The 19,242-nt window shown below is 35.3% G+C and overlaps 1 protein-coding gene across 2 annotated transcripts in view; it reads left to right on the forward strand.

The window, feature by feature from the left end:
* Window positions 1-708: 708 nt before the first annotated feature.
* CPEB2 (cytoplasmic polyadenylation element binding protein 2) overlaps window positions 709-19,242 on the forward strand; it is a 50,075-nt gene continuing 31,541 nt past the window's right edge. The window contains exons 1-3 of one of the 2 annotated variants that reach the window (XM_035903492.1): window positions 709-794; window positions 1,998-2,089; window positions 11,522-11,612. In XM_035903492.1, coding sequence (XP_035759385.1) covers window positions 11,534-11,612 — 79 coding nt within the window. In that variant the 5' untranslated portion in view covers window positions 709-794; window positions 1,998-2,089; window positions 11,522-11,533. Of the gene's footprint in view, window positions 795-1,309; window positions 1,368-1,997; window positions 2,090-11,521; window positions 11,613-19,242 lie in introns of those variants that run through there. The other variant, XM_035903493.1, reaches the window with a different exon arrangement.

Here is a 19,242-nt window from a genome sequence, read left to right on the forward strand (position 1 = left end):
AGAAAAATCAATCTGCCATCTGAATTTTAATTTTTAAATTTCTACTAGCTGTAGTGAAATACTACTACTCGCTGAGTAGAAATAATTATTAGTAGAATAACACTATTATTTTAATAATAATTTTAAAAATATACCTCTTCAAAATTCTTATGTTATTCTTGCAGAGATCTTGCTATATAATCCCAAGCAGCATATGATAAAATGGGCTCAGGGTTTTTGTAATGTAGTTTTACACCCTGGAATTGTTCTATTGCATAGCTTTAAAGAATGGTACCAATCAATAAAATGATAATTCAATTGCTTGCACAAGTACTGCAGAATTTTTGGGGGGGCGTATAGGAGAATGGGCATTGCAGTTTGGGTTTGTTTTTTTTTTAATGATGTTGTTTTCTTCCTTACCTCAGTAACTCATTTACATGTTATCAGGAAATAGTGGTTTCTGGAAGGTTTTTTTTTTAAAGTAGAAAAACATTTCAAGTATTTTCAAAATAATATAAATGAATCTTTCTTTTTAGCCTCTTCTGAAGCAGTCGCCCTGGAGCAATCAAAGTAGTGGCTGGAGCACAGGAAATATATCCTGGGGAGGAATGCATGGCAGAGACCATCGGAGAACTGGAAACATGGGAATTCCAGGAACTATGAACCAGATCTCTCCTTTGAAGAAGCCCTTTTCTGGTAATGTCATAGCTCCTCCTAAATTTACTCGCTCCACTCCATCGCTGACACCAAAATCGTGGATTGAAGATAATGTTTTCCGAACTGACAACAACAGTAATACTCTCCTTCCTTTGCAGGTAAGGATGGTATGTAACTGGTGTGTTCATAGTCTTGCATAGCATTTTTGATAACAGCCCTGATACTTGGTTTGAAAATTGTATACTTCTATATTACTTTTACTCCTAAATTGCAACTAACCCAATGTTTTCAGCGTGTTCAGCACTATATGATTCTCACTGTTAGTTAAGAATATTGACTGTCAAGAAAGATAGAAACTGTAGCCACTGATGTTAGCAACAGAGCAAAATATGTTTAATCCAGCAAGTACTTTCTGCCTATGGTAACACTCCTGTTCTTATAAATCCCTTTAAAACTCAGGACTTTTTGTTTGTTTGCTTTTCCTTGTACGTAGCTTTTCTTACTTTTGTAGATGGCTTGGGGTCTTTGTCATGTTCGTCCTTTACTGGTATTCTAGGCTGACATTTGCATATTCGTGAGATTTTTTTTTCCTCCACATTCTAGCAACTTTTATGTTATGTTTTGGCTGGAAGCCCTGTTGTTTAGAAGTGTTAAACAGGAGGATGTGCCTTAGAACTAAAGATTTGGGTTCACCTCCTGAATTTTGCCAGTGACATCTTATGTGACTTTAGGTAAGTCACTTAACTCCAGCCTTGGTTACCTGTTGGCAAAATGTTACTTTTCCCATTCCTGCCTATATTCATTTAGTCATAACATTTCTTCTTAGTGGAGGCCTTCGTTGTTTTGGATCCCAATCTCAGTTGCCATTGTAACAATTTATAGTTTTTGAAGGCTTTTTTTTGTTACTAAAAAAGCTTGGGCAACTTCTTTTAGAAACAATGCATTTTAAAATAGAAAGCAGATTATTCCATTAGTTCTGTGCGTTCTTTAATTTTAGTTAGGCCTGTGTCAGCTTTGGTTTTTGTCTCACACTGAGCTTCTATATTCCAGCAAAACTAAAAAAGATAATTTGCAGAGAAAGTAATTAGAATGTTTCTTTATCTCCACATAAGGCTATTATACCTGTTTTTTTGTTAGGTTTCACACAGAGTAACCTAGAGTTTCATTTGTCATAGTTGTGAGCATAATTGAGTTTGTACAGCTGTATTTGCATCAATTAGCAAGCTAATCCTTATGTAGCTGTAATAGTGGTGAAAGGGTGCTCCCTGGGACCAGATTTCCCACTAGAGTTCCTATTTTTCGTACTATTTTGCTGGTGCAGTTCCATTTGGCACAAGAGGTCATGTCCTGACTCTTTTCAGGTGAGCTCTGATACTTGCAGTATTCTTGAAGCTAATGGTGACTTTTGGACAGAGCTAAATTCTGCTCCAGTGTATGCATTGCACCTGAAAACGTAAGAAGATTTGCCTGTACTGTGAAGACCTGTTCCGTTAAATAGCCTTACTAGCTGGAATATCACAGCTGAATAACTTGTGTGTGGGTGGAAAGATGGGGGAAAAAAGGTGCCATTCTATATGTATTCAACCTGATGTGTTAAGGAAAACAGATTACAGACAGGTAATGCTTTGCAGTGGAGGGCTCCAAGAATAGTTGAAAGTAAACACTGAAATGTCTCCTGAAGATGTTAGCCTAAGCAACAGGGTTAAAAATATTAATGCCATCATATGTTGAAACTGCAGTGACGTATACGTTGGAATTCTTATGCAGCTAAGCACAAGTTGTGAGTATATTTATTCATTCAATGTCCCTTACAGGTCAGTATGACTATTACTTTGAACTTTCAGACGCTTCTACAGCGGTCATCTAATATAGATGAACTCATTTTATGTCTAAACAAAAGTTTTGTGTATTCAAACTATGATCTAAATCATTTCTGCCTAGTAGGGTAGAAGAAAAATCCTTGCAATTTAACTTTATAATAAATTACATTAATGTTTCCGTTTGGGGGTTGTTTCTGGGTCTGTTTTGTTTTGTGGTTTTTTGGTGGTTTTGGTTTTTTTGGTAGTTTGTTTTTTTGTTTTTTGGGGTTTTTTTGAAGAGATGGTGTCAAAGTGAAAAGGTGGGCACACTTAATTGTTGTTGGTCTTACCTGTGAGCACCAGAGCCATCAATTAAATAGACCTGTTTGTCTGGCTATATTTATACTGTAGATCTATCTGTGCTTAAATCTCCCTTACATGTGTAAAGTCAGAGTTGCAGAATACAGTAAATATAATCCTCTTTGAAGGGTTGCAGTGTTATCTACTGCTATTGTGGAAACATTGGATGTTTCCATGTATTATTTTGCTACACTGACAGTGTTCTTATTTTTCAGTTATTATACTACTATTATATGGTTAATTCCTTGTGATGACTGTTACATTTTGCAAGTCATAATGAAAAAGTTAAATAGAGCTTGGAACTCGTGCTTCTTTTCATCAGGACTTGTGTTGGCAACTGCAATGCTGTCAAATACCCATCTTGCTAATTTGTACTCTGCTTGTCTCCTTCCATAAAAGGCTGAGGTATTTAGATTGAGGATTCTTAAAGGTACAGTAGCAATTTCAGAAGATACTCAAAAATAGCAGTAATTAAATTTTGTGCCATTTGGAAATTCGTGCACAAAAGCATTTATGTGTACGTAGAAGTTACCTATTTCTTCCAAGCTTCCACAGAGCAAACGCATCTTAGCGTGCATGTTGAATACATACTGCGTCATTCAAGGTTTTGCAGAATACTTTTTCTGCATGATCACGCATCTTTGTTTTAACTGCAGTAATCATTTTGTATGGCAGGGGACAAAGCACCTCTCCTCCAAAATTTAGCTAGCTCAAGCTTAGCAAATGAAAACAGCTTAGAAAAGCGAGTGTCCTCACTGACTAACTTTCTGTAGATCATTAATGTTCTGGTACCATTTTTTAAAATGCTGTATTTTTCTTTGCTAAGTCCAAATGACATTCATCAGTGTCAGCTGCTCATCCAGTTTCTGTAAAACATGTACCTGATGCAAGCAAGATAAGCCATGGAAGAATCATATACAAATTCAAAGCTTTTCACTTCCATGAAACTTATTTAATCTTTGGTGTTTGCATTGATGGATGGTCCCCAGTATAGAACTGACATAAATTCTGATGAAAATAATGTTTCTTGGCATTAAACTAATACACCAGTGACAATGAATGTCATTACTGATAGCTGAATAAGTAATTATGTGTATTACTTAAAGGGATGGAAGCAAATCGTCTGTACTTCATAGTTAAAACTGAAACATACCCCACATGAAGTTGAATTCACAGTGGCCACATTAGTTACAGCAAAGCTGCTCTTGCTTACAGCAGTTAAGATGGACGTCTCGCAGGGGAATTTTCCAAAGTTCAAGAGTTTTTGTTTTGTTTTTAAATAAAAGTAGTTAAACATTATGGCAACACTGATTTAGATGTGAGCAAATAAGCCAGTAGCCAAATTTTTCTTATGTGACTCATTGTAAGAAACTTTTTTTTTCTCCCTCAGGTTTTTAAGATAACATAAACTACATCAATTAAAGTTTTTTCATAGACAAAATTATGTCTACAAGTTTAAGTTCTGCCATGCTGCTTGCACCATTACAGGTACTTCATATACGGAAGGGATTGTTGCCTTGTACAGGAATCATTAAGGAACAATTAGAAATCTTGTCAGGTTTTCACACCATCTAACAAGCATTTAATTGAGGAGCCTATTCCTCTCTCCTTAGAGAGAATCTAGGCTCCTTATTTAGGTAATCTGATTCTCTAGGGGAACATACCTGGCACCACTGACCATATACAGCCCCTGGGATTCAGGTTTAGGCACTTACGTTGCATGTCAAGAAGCTAGACAATATGAATATTCTCTTTTATTCCCTGATCTAAAGTACAAAAAACTCCCGAATATAGGGTGCAAAGCTAAAAATATATTTCTAACCCCAGATACTGTTTTTTTCCCAAAAAAAACATGGTTTAGGAATTTCTGTGGCAAAAAGACAAGCACAGAAATCAGTATTTTGTATACTCATATTTTTCATTTACATTGCTTGCATGAGGGAAATAATTAACCACTTCTAATTTTTTTTTTAAATTGCAATGTCTGCTAACCCTATTTTGATTGCAAGCTTAATGTTTCTTAATATCTTGCAAATAAGCTTACTAAAACTTATTACAATAATTTAATAATACACTTCAGTGTTACACACTTCAGTGTTTAACTATTTTCATTCTAGTAAAAACAATGCATTCTATGAATATGAATGTAGTTTCTGTGTCTCTTGAGTTAAGGAAACACACTGCATGTTTGAGTGTGTTTCACCTTGATTCGTCCTTCCTGTTTGTTCAAACAAACAGTAAGTGCAATGTTCATGGTCCTAAAAGCTGAGCTTTATTTTTCTACGTTTGAATATAGCTGTCCAGATGGGGATTTCTATGGTAAGGTGCCATCTCTCACAAATGCAGATTTTTCTTCTATTTGTTCTTGAAATGTGCTAAAGTTTTCAAAGAAAACAACACTTGCAAACCAAAGTGAGTTTTAAGATTGTACTTTGCAACAGGCATTATTTTTAGATACTTAATTTAAACTGCTGTCATGTTGCTTCTGTTTTACAATCACTTCCATTTAGGGGATTTCAGATTGTCAATATGACAGTTTTAGTACCATTTAATACATGTACCTTAACAGTTTAAATGACTAATCTAGATGATACACTTACGAGTCAGTACTAGGTGAAGAGCAAGTTGCTGAAGTTGGGTTCTTAATGACATATTTAGACTCCTAAATAGGTGGCCCATTTCTTCAGAAGTGCTGAGTGTTTGGCAGCTCATGTCAAACCTGAAGGCACTGGGAGTATCTAGCTGCTAAGTTCTCTTAGCCTTCAGACTAGTGCAATTGTCCAAACACTGATTTATAAGCCAGGTTTTACCAGTTAATTTTTACTAAGGCAATACCTGCAACAGAACAGTGTCTTCAGGATTTTTAATGCAGTAGATTGATTACCTGGGGCAAAACCAGGTAGTTGTGTCTCAGGACCATACTGGGGATATCTCTTAACTGGAGAAAATGGTCTACTGCCATACTTTTAACTTCAGGATCAAGACCTTTGAATAAATAGTATTGAGAGCTGCACAGTTGAACGAGTCAAAGGAATCATTTAGCTGAAAGTTTGTGGGGCTTACCATACGAATGGTTTTATGACTTTTCATGAACCAAGAGTTCTCTCCTACTGTTAAAATTTGCTTCTGTTATACAGCTTGTTCTATTCATGCAAGTCAAAGTCAGAGTTAGGAAAATTCAACAAAATATTTAGCAGCCATGATGGCATACCAATGATGTATATGCTAAGTAGCATATCTCACCTCATTTTGTCTGCCAGATCACAGTTGTTCTCTAAAGTTAAAATGAATACATTCTCACCTAACATCTATTCAAAGGTACATTTACCATATGGTCTGATGTATTTGCATTTAAGTACTCGAGCCTGTATAAATATTTCTAGATGGCAGGGGGGAGGGGGTGGAGTAGTAAGGAGGGTAGAAAAGACCAAAAAAACCAAAAAGAACCCAAAACTTGAATAACAACTTCCCCTTCAAATGTCTAATTGTTCCTTTAGTTATTTTGTTGAAGCTATTCATATACAAATCTTCTAGACTTGCCTCGTAAGTCAACCTTGCCAAGACTTTAATCATCTCCATAATGTTTCTGGTTTGTTTCCAGTTTATTAGTGTTTATTGTTGAGCTGAAGTACTCCAGTATGGATGCAGTACATGCTGTTGGGATTTTTTTGTTTATTTTTAAATGCTTATGTAGCTGGGATGTAGGTGTGCCTTTGCCACAGGACCTGTTCTTGGTGCATTTTAGGCTCAATTTAGCTAGTTTACAGAGCTGATTGTGTCGTTTTAACTTTAAAACACTTTTGTCAGGCTGGCCATTCACAGATGTCTACCAGATATTATAGTTCATCTTTACCACTAATGACACTGTGGAAAGTAACCAAGCAATTTCATGTGTCTACTTTAAGCCTTCCTCCTTGCTTTTTTATAGAGCTAAAATTGTAGTTAACTCAAAGGTTTTCATATTAAGTTTCTCATTTACACTAGTTATGGTTTCAACAAGGGGCTTATGATTATAGTATGTCTTCACTAAAATGAGAATGACTTGAAGTTTAGATGTTAGCAAAGATGGTATTTTAGAATATATAATGTACTTAATTGTTAGGTTATTACTGCTAACATTAACACTGAATACTATATTCAGGTACTTCTTAAAGTCTGAATATTATTAAATCAGCTGTCACTTTCTAGTCTTAGAACACATTTTTATTCAGGTCAGTTTAAAGGTGAAAAAAATGGAACTTGTTAACATTTTAGTTTGGGAAGTGATTTTTAAAGAAAAGCTTCTTTAATTGAGCTTTTAAAAAAAATATGGTTAATTCAGCAAGGTCAAAGCTACAGTCTTTTTTGCAGCTAGCTAATACCATACTCAAAACTGACTGGGAGCTTTGTGACTTTTAAGTTGTTTCCGGCTGCCATTGGATGGTGCTACGTTTTTTTAGAATATGAAGGGATGTGTAAAGGAGAATATTTTAAAGATACTTGCATTTACTGAATTTAATACCTATGTTAGAAGTCTAATTTTTTTTACTGCAAGTAGTCCTGCAGATCAGTAGTTTAGAGCATGTGTCCAAAAATCTAAGTTGTTTAGCTTCTTAACTATGAACATCTATTTTTAGTGTTTGAGGTTTAAAGATTAGCAAAATTGTATTCCCCATTTAATAGTTTCTGCCCTTGTATTTGCTTTATGAGTAAATGACAGCCTTGAGATGTGACTGTACTGAGTTTCTGCAAATGCTCAAACAGGATAATCTTTGCATAAATTTCATGCATATATTTAGAAGTCCTAAATACATTGTGCTAAGAAAAATCATTTGTCCAATAATTTAGTGCTGAAACTTGCTTTTCAGAGAAAGCTGCCCTCCTCCCATTCATCCCACATTTAGACGTGGAAATGCGCAGTCTGTAGATGCATTTTGCATGACGTTGTCAAAAAGTCCTTCTAGTACTAACTGTATTCTATGGGTGGGATACTTCATGCTTCTCCTATATTGTGTGAATTTGTGAAAATGCAGAAATAATTATCACTTTTCTGTAAACTTTCTTACATAGTCTTAAGTGACAAACTGTCACTTAGCCATATACCTCTGAATCTGTAGGCAGTTATACCAAAAACACATTTTCAATTCTGCTGTGTACAAATGCAGATGTGATTCTGGTATTGGAAAGGTAGGTCAAGCAGGATTCAAATGTTTATGCAGTTAAAAAGAAATAAAAAGCTAGTGTGAGAATTCATAGTGCTTGGGAGAAGTTAACTATTAGCTCTGGGGAAAAAATAGCATTACATTGTGACATTCCACTGAGATATGGACCTTCTGACACAGCAAGAGTTCACTTGCTTCTTAGCACGGAACTGATGAGCCAAAGAGGTGAGGGAAATGCAAAATATTTTGCAGGAATTCAGCTTTGACAAAAGGGTCTTTTGGAGTCAGGATGTTACAAAACTTGTATTAACATACGTGCTTATGTATCAATGCCTTTGTACTACTGATTATCTTCAGTTTCATTATTTCAACACGGTTGATAAGCAGCTATCTTCTAAAATATCCTGGAACTACCTTGAAAACAACATGGAAATAGTTCTAATACTTGGGGCTATTTCCATGTTGTTTTAAAAGTAGTTCCAGGATATTTTAGAAGATAACTGCGTATCAACCGTGTTGAAATAATGAAACTGAAGATAGTCCCAAGAACTAAGGACTATTTCCATGTGCATGGAAAACTATCTAAACCAGTTATGTTCAGGGGTAGTACTTTTCATGCTTGTCCCAAAGATCAAGGAAAATCACGGTGGAAGCTTTCTGATTGAGTAAAGCATGCTGTAATAGAACTGTTCCCTTCCACAGCGTTGTGGATTTTTTTCTACAGCAGAACTTTCTAGAAAATCCTTGATGATATGACCTGCATTACTGAAATACTTTTAAGTTCTGCTTTGAAATGAAAGCTTCGTATTTGCATAGATGATAACTTCTTTAAAGATACGATGTTCATGTTTGGTGAGCACAAAGCAGTGTTTTAGCGTTATAAGTCCTAGTTGCACAAAGATTTAAAATGAACCTTGTACCCAAAGAATTACTTTGAGATAGTTAAATTTCACATAGTGTTGCTTTATAGTATGTAGTTTGTCAGTGTGAATTGGACTAGATGTTAAAAGTTTGAAGCAGTGATTACCTAGATATTACCCAAACTCACAAGAGGATAGTGTGGTATGGGTAGTGAGACAGCAGAATACAATTCCCATATTTAAATTCTGCTTTACTTCAGTGTACTCATAACATTTTTGTATTGTACGGTGCATGCCTATTGTGCATTTCCACTGCCAGAAATGAAGTAATACAATTCAAAGAAACAAACCAACCTCTTTTTATTTTTATAGACATAACTTTCTAAGGTGTAAAGAGGATGGGAAAAGTTTGTTTCTTCTGCTTCCAGCAGCGCAAGACCTTTCACTTTGGATACACAAAACTTGCAAAATAGAATGATGCAAGGGTGAAGTTACAATCATTGCACCATGTCAGCCAGTGGAGCAGTTTACAAATGAGTTGCAAACACACGTTAAATGTTTTACTTTTCCATTTCTCTGTAAGATCCATGACGAAGTGGGCTAGTATTAGAAATTAATCATGATGGAGCCCTTTCTTACAAGCTTCTGCTCTCCAGAGCAAAGTTAAGCCTACAGTGATGACCATTTGCCAGATAGCCATGTGTTATCTCAACATATATATAGATATAGCAATAATCAAAAAATAAGAAAATCTTATTTAGTGAGCCTATAATAAAGATAGTGTCACACATACAGTTCAGTTTTTACCAATACTAGTTCTTTTCCCCTACCAGCTACAGAAGTAGCAAAGCATGTTTTCTGTTTACTCAGCGTTGGTTTTTGCAAGAGTACTTACTACCTACCAAGTACTGACTTCAGCTGAATTTAAGACTTCTTTAAAAATCCTGACGAGATGCTTTCTGAATGCTAGGGGACAGTAGGGAACAATTCCAGCTTTGTCACTGCTCACACCTTTTATAGAAAGCAAGCTTGCTGTGGTAAGCAGGTTCTTTTCATTGTGCTATTGAGAAACAAACCTGCAAGGGCATGGAGGCAGGTTAGTCACTTCAGTTTCATTCTGCTGCTTCTCAGGACAGCTAGAGAACTGAATGAAAGCCAACCAGTCCCAAAATACGGTTGCTGTGAAATAAAACAGTACTGGCAATTTGTTGGCACTCAAACTGGGTTGAAGATCACCTCGCAAAGTGTCAGCAGCATTTGGTCTTGGACATGGCAGGAGACAACAGAAACCTACTTTTTTAATTTATCATTAAAATTATCTAAAGGCTTCCAAAAAAAAAAAAAAAAAGGATCCGATCAAATTAACATAGGAGATTGTTTGCCCAACAGGAAGCCATTACTCTTTGTAATTACTTGAGGGAGAGGGAGCTGGAAAAAAGGCTTCTCCTGCTTCATCCAATGTTGTATCAGGTTGACTAAACTTTCTAAGAAAGATGGAAGTAAAATCTTAGTTTCATCATGGCTTGTTTTGCAAAGGTATTGATAAGTCATGGTTTCTGACTCAGGGAAAACCTCTGTTTCAGTATTCTGCTGAACTGTCATGGGAAGCTACAGTGAGTGTGGGTCAGATACCTTCTGTCCCACTGTACATCTGTGAAGCGGATGGCTGCATCTTCGGTGAATTTTAATGGTCATGGGATGCGTGTGGTGTATTTCATCCTAATACAGTGCAACCAGAGAGTAGACAACAGTAAAATTAAGGCACGATTACAGGATTCCTTTAAGTGCAATACAGTCAAGCCAGAAGACTTGAAGTAGGAGAGGTTAAGGTTTTACACAAACTATTTTCAGTCTCTGAAGGTATCCCAGAAAGACCAAAGAAGTTAGAAGTCGTCTTTTTTGCTGTCTTCGTAACTTGGGTGTGTTAGAAAAACATGTGAGAAAATGTCACAGTTGAGCATAAAATCAGTGAAAAAGTTTATGGTTTATTACAATAACTTTTATTATCTTCAGTGAAAATATTTGTAAGGCATTATAGTAATTCTTACTAATCTTCATGTGCAAAAAAATTGTTCTCTATAAGGCTGATAATCTGTTAGTAAGCATTGTGACATTTTCTTTTCATAGTTTAGCTTTAATTTTCCAACCTTTAACCATTTAGTCCTGACTGACTGTAACGCAAGTCTTTGTATGTGAAGGGTTTAACATTAATCACCCAGAAGCCAGGAAGCGCAGTCTCAGCAGGGGGCTGAGGGCCCATGTGAGGTACTCAGCCAAGCACCAACAAAATGCTTTTTTCCTAAGAGGTGACTGTCCTTCTTGTCCTGTAGCTGCCCACCTTACTCACTATTTAACTTCTGCATGAAATGAAATTGAGCTCTTGCAGACGTTAGTCTCCTTCATTAAACAGCCTAATGCTTAAATCTGCTGTGGATCACTGGAACTGATTCAAGCAGTTCTTCTGGAGGAAACGGGCAATCACAGGCTGGTGCATACACAGAAGAGTTCTGCACAGTGCATCTCTAGTTTTATATGTAGATGCTGTTAAACTTACTGTTAAAAATCAGGTCTTACTGTTAATAAATTCACGTATCGTAAGCTTTTGTATCACTGTCCATCTCCAGCGTGTCTGAGCGTACAGAAGGCACCTTTGTCTTCCTATCAAGTTTCCTGTTAAAAAGTACAGAATTTGTATTCCAATACTAAGGATTTTGTTCTCTTTTAGGATCGAAATAGAATGTATGACAGTCTGAATATGCACTCTTTGGAAAACTCCCTTATTGACATTATGAGAGCAGAGCATGATCCACTTAAAGGTATGTTATTATGCTAAATAAAGAAAAAAGGGTCATCCATTCTGCATATCTGAATTAATACTGATTGCTAATTTAGATTCTAGGGTCATATTAAAATAGAAAATGAATTATTTTCTCAACTAACATGAAAGGTCAATCTCAAACTGTATTTTATTGAAAACATTGGTTTACAGTTGTTTAAAACTTAACTTAAGCTTTAGTGGTTTCATAAGTTTTTCTTCCTCTCCCCTCCATCCTTCCCTCCTTTACCCCAAGAAGTTCATAGTTTTATTTGGAATTCACTTGTCTGCTGTAGGAAATTCTGCCTCAGTTTGTAAAGACACTGTTCTGTTACAGGTAGCCAAAAGAGGGTGGGAGGGGAATCAAACCGCTACCAGTGTTAGCCAGTTAATTTTGCTTTCTTGCAGTAGAAGATGAAAAGAAAATTAAGTCCTCTGATAAATTCAGGTTTTGTCCTTTCAAATATTTTTTCAAAGCCCCTGGAGGATAATAATGTATCTAATTGTCCAGTTCCTGTTTGTCTGAAGAAGTCCAGAAATACTTGGCTTTAGAATGCTGGTTCCTCTTCTCCTTTTGGGCTTTGTTCAAATCTTTTGGCCACAGCAGTAAGCGTATAGCTAATATTTGTGGTCTTCAGTTTTAACTCCTTTATTCAGTGTGCAGTAACTCACTCTTTGGAATTCTGTTTTTCCACACTTATTCTCAGGTGGAGTTTACCATTGAACTTTGGGGCAGGAAGCTCAAGCCATTTTATTTGTCCTGATCAAATGTTATTTCATTTGTGGTGTTATAATTAGACTAACACAGTGTAACTTCAACATTATCCAAGACTTCAGCCTTGCTTTGCAGAAATTAAGTCTTGGTATTGAAGCGATTGAAAAAATAATTTAAAAAAATTCTTTCTTTTTATATCATTGTTTATTCCCATCCATTCTCTGTTTCTACATGCTCCTAGACCTAATGCATATTACATGATCACATAAGGGCCTGTGTTCTCCTAATCTGAAAGATACTTTGCTGGAGTCTGCTTATGGTTCTCTTAAGATCTGTAATCAATTGGAAGACCTGTAGTATTCAGATAGCACATAATAGTATTGTAAGATTTACAATTTAAAGCCAAAAGTTTGGGTTGGTTTGGGTTTTTTTCAAGCTGAAAAATCTCTACAAAGCATTAGTAAGTAGGTAGCATTTAGTTAGTCAGTTAATTTTGCTCCTCTTTAGAGTGGAAGCTGAAATTAAATTGTCTTAGATCTTCTTAAATCTGATCTCTTAGTTCTTACTGCCTACAGAGAATTAAGTCCAGTTTTAACATTTTTTTTCATTTAAGTTCATTATGAAATTCAGTTTCTGTCTATTCTGCATGTTTATGAGACATTGCTAAGTAACACAAAGGGGTTGAAACCTGTGAACAGTTAGCCCGGTGGTAACTGCTGTGGACTAAAAGCATGCATATGTCATCAAAGACAAGGTAACTAGTTAGATCATCCCTGTTTCAAAGCATTGTTGCTTCAATTTGCCACACTCAGGTGGTGACTAGTATTTCTTTGGTTATCTGAACCAAAATCTACCTCCAGGAAGGTTATTAAAAGATAAAGCTACAGTTAGGTATAAAATTAGAGAATGCAGATCTTCTATTGCAATATACTGTCATAGGCACCGCTCACACTCCTGAAAACCAGTCGGTTTCTTCACTTTTTTCTGTGCACGCTGACGTGACAGATGGAAGTGGTTGCTCTGTTCCCCCTTCCATCTCGCTGTTTTCATTTTGGCTTTATAATGCAGAAGAGTTTTCAGAGGCACAGTGAGCACAGAAAAGACCCATTTTTATTCATCTCTTCATATTTCATTATGATACAATACATTAAAATTATGTGTTTCCAATCATAATTTTTCAACGAGAGTAAGACAAGACAAAGCTTTAAGATTTTAAAGTGAATTGGGTTCATACGTAGACACTTTTGAAAAACTCAGTAATGTTTCCATAGTTATTCTGTGCTTTCCAGGGACATGAGTGTATGGTTTCAGTCTACAGTTAGATTTTTTTTCCTTTTAAACAGTTTCACCATCATACTCTTGCAGGGAAAATTCTGCTAAGTTTTATGTTTGAACTAAAACAGATGGAAGCCATAGATAGTGATGAATTCAAAGGAAATCCATTTTTTTGTTCGAGTGCCAGAGAACAATGCACACGCCAACTGAATTTAGAGTAATTGTGTGCTGTTATTTAAATTGGTTGATTAAGATATTTTTTTCTCTTTGGAAGTTATTATTTCAGCTGAAACAGCTACATTATTAACTGTAAGACCCGAGAAATGTTCCTTACTGACTGAAAATGGGAAGAATAGATCACATTCTAGAATAGCCTTTTAGTTTCTTTCTACCCTGCTTCTGTTTAGTCAACATTAGTTGGCATTTCTGTAATCTCCTAGCAACTTTAACTTTTTTTTTTTCTGCAGACCATGAAACACTAATTTTGTTATTTCAGCCTCTGTGGCTTTTCTTTTCACCGCAGATGATCTGACATTTACTTAAGAACCCATCGTATTTGCTTGCAGAATGCATGGGATTAAGAATATTATTGTTATTTATTTGTTGTTCTTATTAATATATAATCTACTCTGTTGTAACTAAAGAATATTTTGTAACTAGAGAATATTTTTATGACAAGTTAAGAACTTGTAAATCTAAGCACACTAAAACAATGCATCTTTTATATCTGACCACAGCAGTAAAATGAAAGTCCCTGGAATTTTAAGCACGTGTTTCAGATTTAGCTGCTTACAATATCTGGAGTATGACTAAGCATCTTGTCTCAGATTTTGCACAATGCAGAACAGACACTGTGTGTACTAGCTCACAGCTTTAAGTTTTGCATTTCAAGATCCATTTTAGAAGGAAGTCAAATTTCACCACTTTTGCTTTCATGAACTTGAAAAGACTTTATTTCAGATGTGATTCACTGAAAGCTAGGTTTATGCCTGCCAGAAAATTGTTTATAGATGCATACTTTTGGCTCCCCTTAGACAAAGTTTAGTCATTACTACAGACATGATCAAAAGAAAGAAGTCATTTTTAGCTTTCAATAAGACATTTTTTCAAGGTAGGTTAATAGGGAATAGACGCTTGACTTCACTAGTCATTGCAGAAGAAATACTGATCATATTGAAACTAATCTTTCCCATGCAGCTTTCTTGAAATGCAGTTCATAAGAAGATATTAAGAAGTGTTTAAGATTACCCCAGCCAATCAATGGAATATAAACTGAAGTAAAAATTAATGAAAGTTAAAATAAATTCATTCATTTTTATATCATTATTATTAAATACCCTTTTTATTCTTCTAATAGCCCTTAAAGCTACAATATTGACAGCCTGAAATACATGGGTATTGGCAGTATCTTTTCCAGACATACCTCCTGTGTACTTGCATTTTTTTTCCCTTCTCCTCCCCCAACTACCAATGCTTCTTGAGGTCAAGATGTAGAAAATGTGTATTCTAGACGTATCAGAAACAGGAAAGCCAATATATTTGGGCCAAAACAGATTATGGAAAAAAAAAAGAAATTGTTATATTTTGCATGGAATAGGTATCAGAATTGAGGAGCAGGTGATTTAATGGAATTTATTATCTACTGTTTTAAACACCTTCCTAGTAAAAACTATGGTATTTTCCATGTAATTTAAGAGCTTGTCTTTTGTAAGGCAAGAATATTGATGTTGTGCTCAATTACAATTCTTTTCTGTTTCCTGCCCAGCTTTCTTACAGCTCTGCAAGCTTAATACTGAAATTGAATTAGCCATAGTTACATTAGCAGGAGTAACAAGAAGGAATATTAACTTCATGTTGAATTTTTCTTCTGTTTCTTTGTGATGGGCAAACCAAATTTTTTAGGAAAGTTACACAAATACATTTTTGTATAGCTAGTAATGAATAATAAAAGTAAAGTGCTATTATTTGGCTTATCTGTGGGGGGAAATAACTTGATGCACTTAGAAGCCTGTCTTGCTTTTTCTTGCTTTTATTTTCTCTTTAAATTGGTTTAGTTGAGCTTTTCAGCTGTTAGACATGTTTCTTTTAAAAGCAACCTGCTGGCACGTGCTCAGTGAAGTAAAAAGAAACGCATTGGTGACTCAGCAACGCAGTAGAGAACATTTTCTTTCTTTGCATATGGGAACCTTTGTTTTCAAAGAAACTCATTTTATATTTTGTGTTATGAAGCTCTAAGATTTAAAGTTAGGCAATTGCTTCCTAGAGTAATTCAAATTACACTCAGAAAGGAGTTTCTGAGGGTGAACAAAAAAGTATGGAAGGAAAAGCGTTACTCATAGTCATATAAAAGGCTTTGAAATTGTACATGTAGATTGTTTCCTCTTTCTGTCATAGAAGCTTTTTATGATAAAAGAATATATTTAAGACTGATTTGCTTACCTAGATTGACTGTCAGAGACAACACATTTGGCCTCATTATGACTTACATAATTCTTACACAAGCATTTGGTGGTATAGAGTCTAGGCTTTCTGTAGCTAGGTGTTGTCCAAACATGGTTTTGTGCTGTTGTCTTAACTATGCGGATTCAAAAAACCAGCTTTCTGAAACTGCTGCAATCCTCAGCCATTCATTGATCTGTTAAAAGTAGTTTGGGAAAAGCTTAAGTTGAAGCTTTTTCTCTTCTAGTCAGGAGATCTCTTGAAAAAAAGGAAGAGAGAAAAGGAATTTGTGATTCTCAGTCTCTTCCTTCAACCACTTAAGACTTAAAAAAAAAGGGGGGGGGTGTCTGTGGGAATAGACTTGAAATATCAAACTTGTGAAACTGTGAGTCAGCAATGTTTGAACTGGTCTTTATACTTAAATCTACCCAAATGTTTTAATATTTGGGGATTCCTCCAACAGTTTAGTTAAATAGGAATAGAAAGTATGCATTTCCAAAAGTAGATACGAATTTGCCTTAAAATGAAGAGTGAATAAGAACAGCTACATCTGTATGCTCACAAGCAGCTTAAAAAAAATTAAATTTCCATTGCCCATATTAGTAACGTGAGATTACAGAAATGTATCTAAAATTAAAAGTTTGTTACTCTTTCCTCATGGTTTGGATTAGCAAGACTTTTAACTGGATTTAGTGGATAAATTGGCCCACCAAAATTTATCTGCAAGCTTTTTATTTTTTTCTGTCCTTACAGAAGAATACATTGTGAGAAATTCATACCAGGCAGTTCTGTTAACTTTAATCACGTTTAGATATGGAAGAGGGGGCTAAATTTAATATAACTCCAGTTGCATAAGAAATGTCAAACATACCTGCTTCTTCTTAGCCATACTATTTTGAATTTAGCCATGAAACATGAGAATTATTAATTAGTGGTAACGTAATGAAGTTTCAAGTTCAGGTTTGCACAGAGAAAAATTCTGTAACATAATGCTTATGATACAGAACTGTAATATTAGGCATTGTATTTGTTCCAGGTAGCAGCACGTAACTAAATTTGTATGCTGTAGAGCTAAGTTCTGTAGACAGTCAGTGATTGCTTTTAATTTCTCGTGAATGGAGTATGTCTATTATTTAAATATTAGATATTCTCTAACTAATTGGTAGTTGATTTTAAACTAGTAAAGCATCATTATATATTATTAAAATTATTTTTTTAAGCAGGTGGAGGCCACTGAAATTGCTAGAATATCTATTGAATAGTTCATACAATTCTAGATTACTGACATTGAAGTAGGATGGGATTAGATAGGATTTGTGGTGAGGGCAGTTCTTAAAATGATACCTTTTTTTTCCTTTAAAATGCATCGAACAACATGCAGTAAAAATAGCAGTCTAGAAAGAAGTATGTGATAGAAGCAAAGTAAAGTGTTATAAGATGGAGCTCCCATCTTCTGTATTTTATATACTGATATTTTAAGTGAGGTTTAATATTACATATGTCCATTTAACTAAAATAATCTGTTAAAAAGTAGTGTAATCTGACCTCTGTATAAGACTGATCTTGCACCCTGTTCCATGCATGAAGTCTTCTGAATATATGTATTTCATTAAATTCAGGTGGGCACACTAGAAACACTGCATTTTGCTTCAGCACATTAATCTGTGGGATAAGAACCTAAGTTAATGGATCAAATAGCAGTGATTGTATTTTGAGGAAGCAAGCAAACCACCTATGTAAAAAATGTTTCTAAGGTTGTAAGCCCAACTACTAAACAAGTTAGGACGCACAAGTATTAACCTCACCAGAATGCAATAATACAAAGTATGATTTCATTGAAATAACAATGTAAGTAAGAGTTAAAAGAAGTGTCAGTACAGCTGTACATGTACTGAATACTGTGTTACTCATTTTCCTTTCTAACCCTCAAATCATTCATTATCTGAGCTAGCAAATTCATCTCCGTAACGCAGCAAGATTGGGTTTCTTTGCGTTTGTGTGATTCATGGGTTTTACGCTGCAGTAGTGGGCCCAGCTCCCTGGTGCGCTCTCTCCCTGCTACTTAATGAGGAGTGCTTTATTATTTCAACTTTTTCTTCAGCACCCATGTTTAAGATGCAGCTTAGTTGTGAAGCTATAGGGGAAAAAAATTGCAAAAGCAGAGTTGTAAACCCAGATTTTACGATCTTCTAAAACAGTTTTCCTTTCCAGGTGTTTACTCTGGTGGGCTTCTCTCTCCTGCTAGGCCTTAAATCTTAAATCTAGGCCTCTTTTTCTGTACTAATTACAGAAAAAAATGTATCTTTTGTCTCCCTTGCTGAATAGGAAAAGAAGATAAATATATACAGACAGGGAGAACAACTGTCACCACAGACTCGAGGAGGTTCAGGATGAGATAATGGTTTCTCACAATTTCTATTGTTAATTCTAGATAGATACAGCATTCTGATTTGCAAGAAACAGCTCATATTGTTGCACATATTTCTATTGCACTGTATATAAACATGATGATGACAGTAAATAACCTTGTAAAATCCTTGCTGTTAGCCAAATGTGTATTACCTTTATAGACCAAAGAACTAAGAAGTAAAGCAAAGTGACTTGTTATACACCAGGCTGAACAAACCAGTGGCAGCTCCCAGACTGCAATTTAAGGATGTCTTGTTCCTAATTCTTTTCCTATTATGCCAGCACACATTGCTAGAAAGGCAGAATATTTATACTTCCAAGAAACATTAGGTATAGCTGTAAATGTTCAGCATGACAGAAAAAAATGGCTTGTATGCTAAAACTGGACATCTTGAAGATAAGGAACATGAAGACAGAGGCTCCTATAAAGATTTTTGTTTAGTATCTTGCCTAAGCCTGCTGAAAAATTCTGTAGAAGTTAGAGAAGTCAGCAGAGTCTTTTCAGGTGGCATTCATCTGCTTTTTTCCAGGAGGCTGCCCTTGCCCTTCACCACTTTTTCCATACTTTCAAATTCCAAAGCAAATAGTTCCTTACCTAATCTGCAGGTGTTCTGATACCATCCATTCTTATAATAATGAAATCTGTGGGAAGAGAACTAGTATGTGGCTGTGTAAAAATCTTTTTGCCACAATGCCTGTAAATAATAAGGCTGAATAGAATACCCTAAATTATCTTAATTTTGCTATTTTGAAGTTTTGCGTGTAAGAGTTCATAATGTATATTTTTTGGTAG

Source organism: Egretta garzetta, unplaced genomic scaffold (assembly GCF_000687185.1).
Source record: "Egretta garzetta isolate BGI_Z169 unplaced genomic scaffold, ASM68718v1 scaffold151, whole genome shotgun sequence".
NCBI classification, from domain to species: domain Eukaryota; kingdom Metazoa; phylum Chordata; class Aves; order Pelecaniformes; family Ardeidae; genus Egretta; species Egretta garzetta.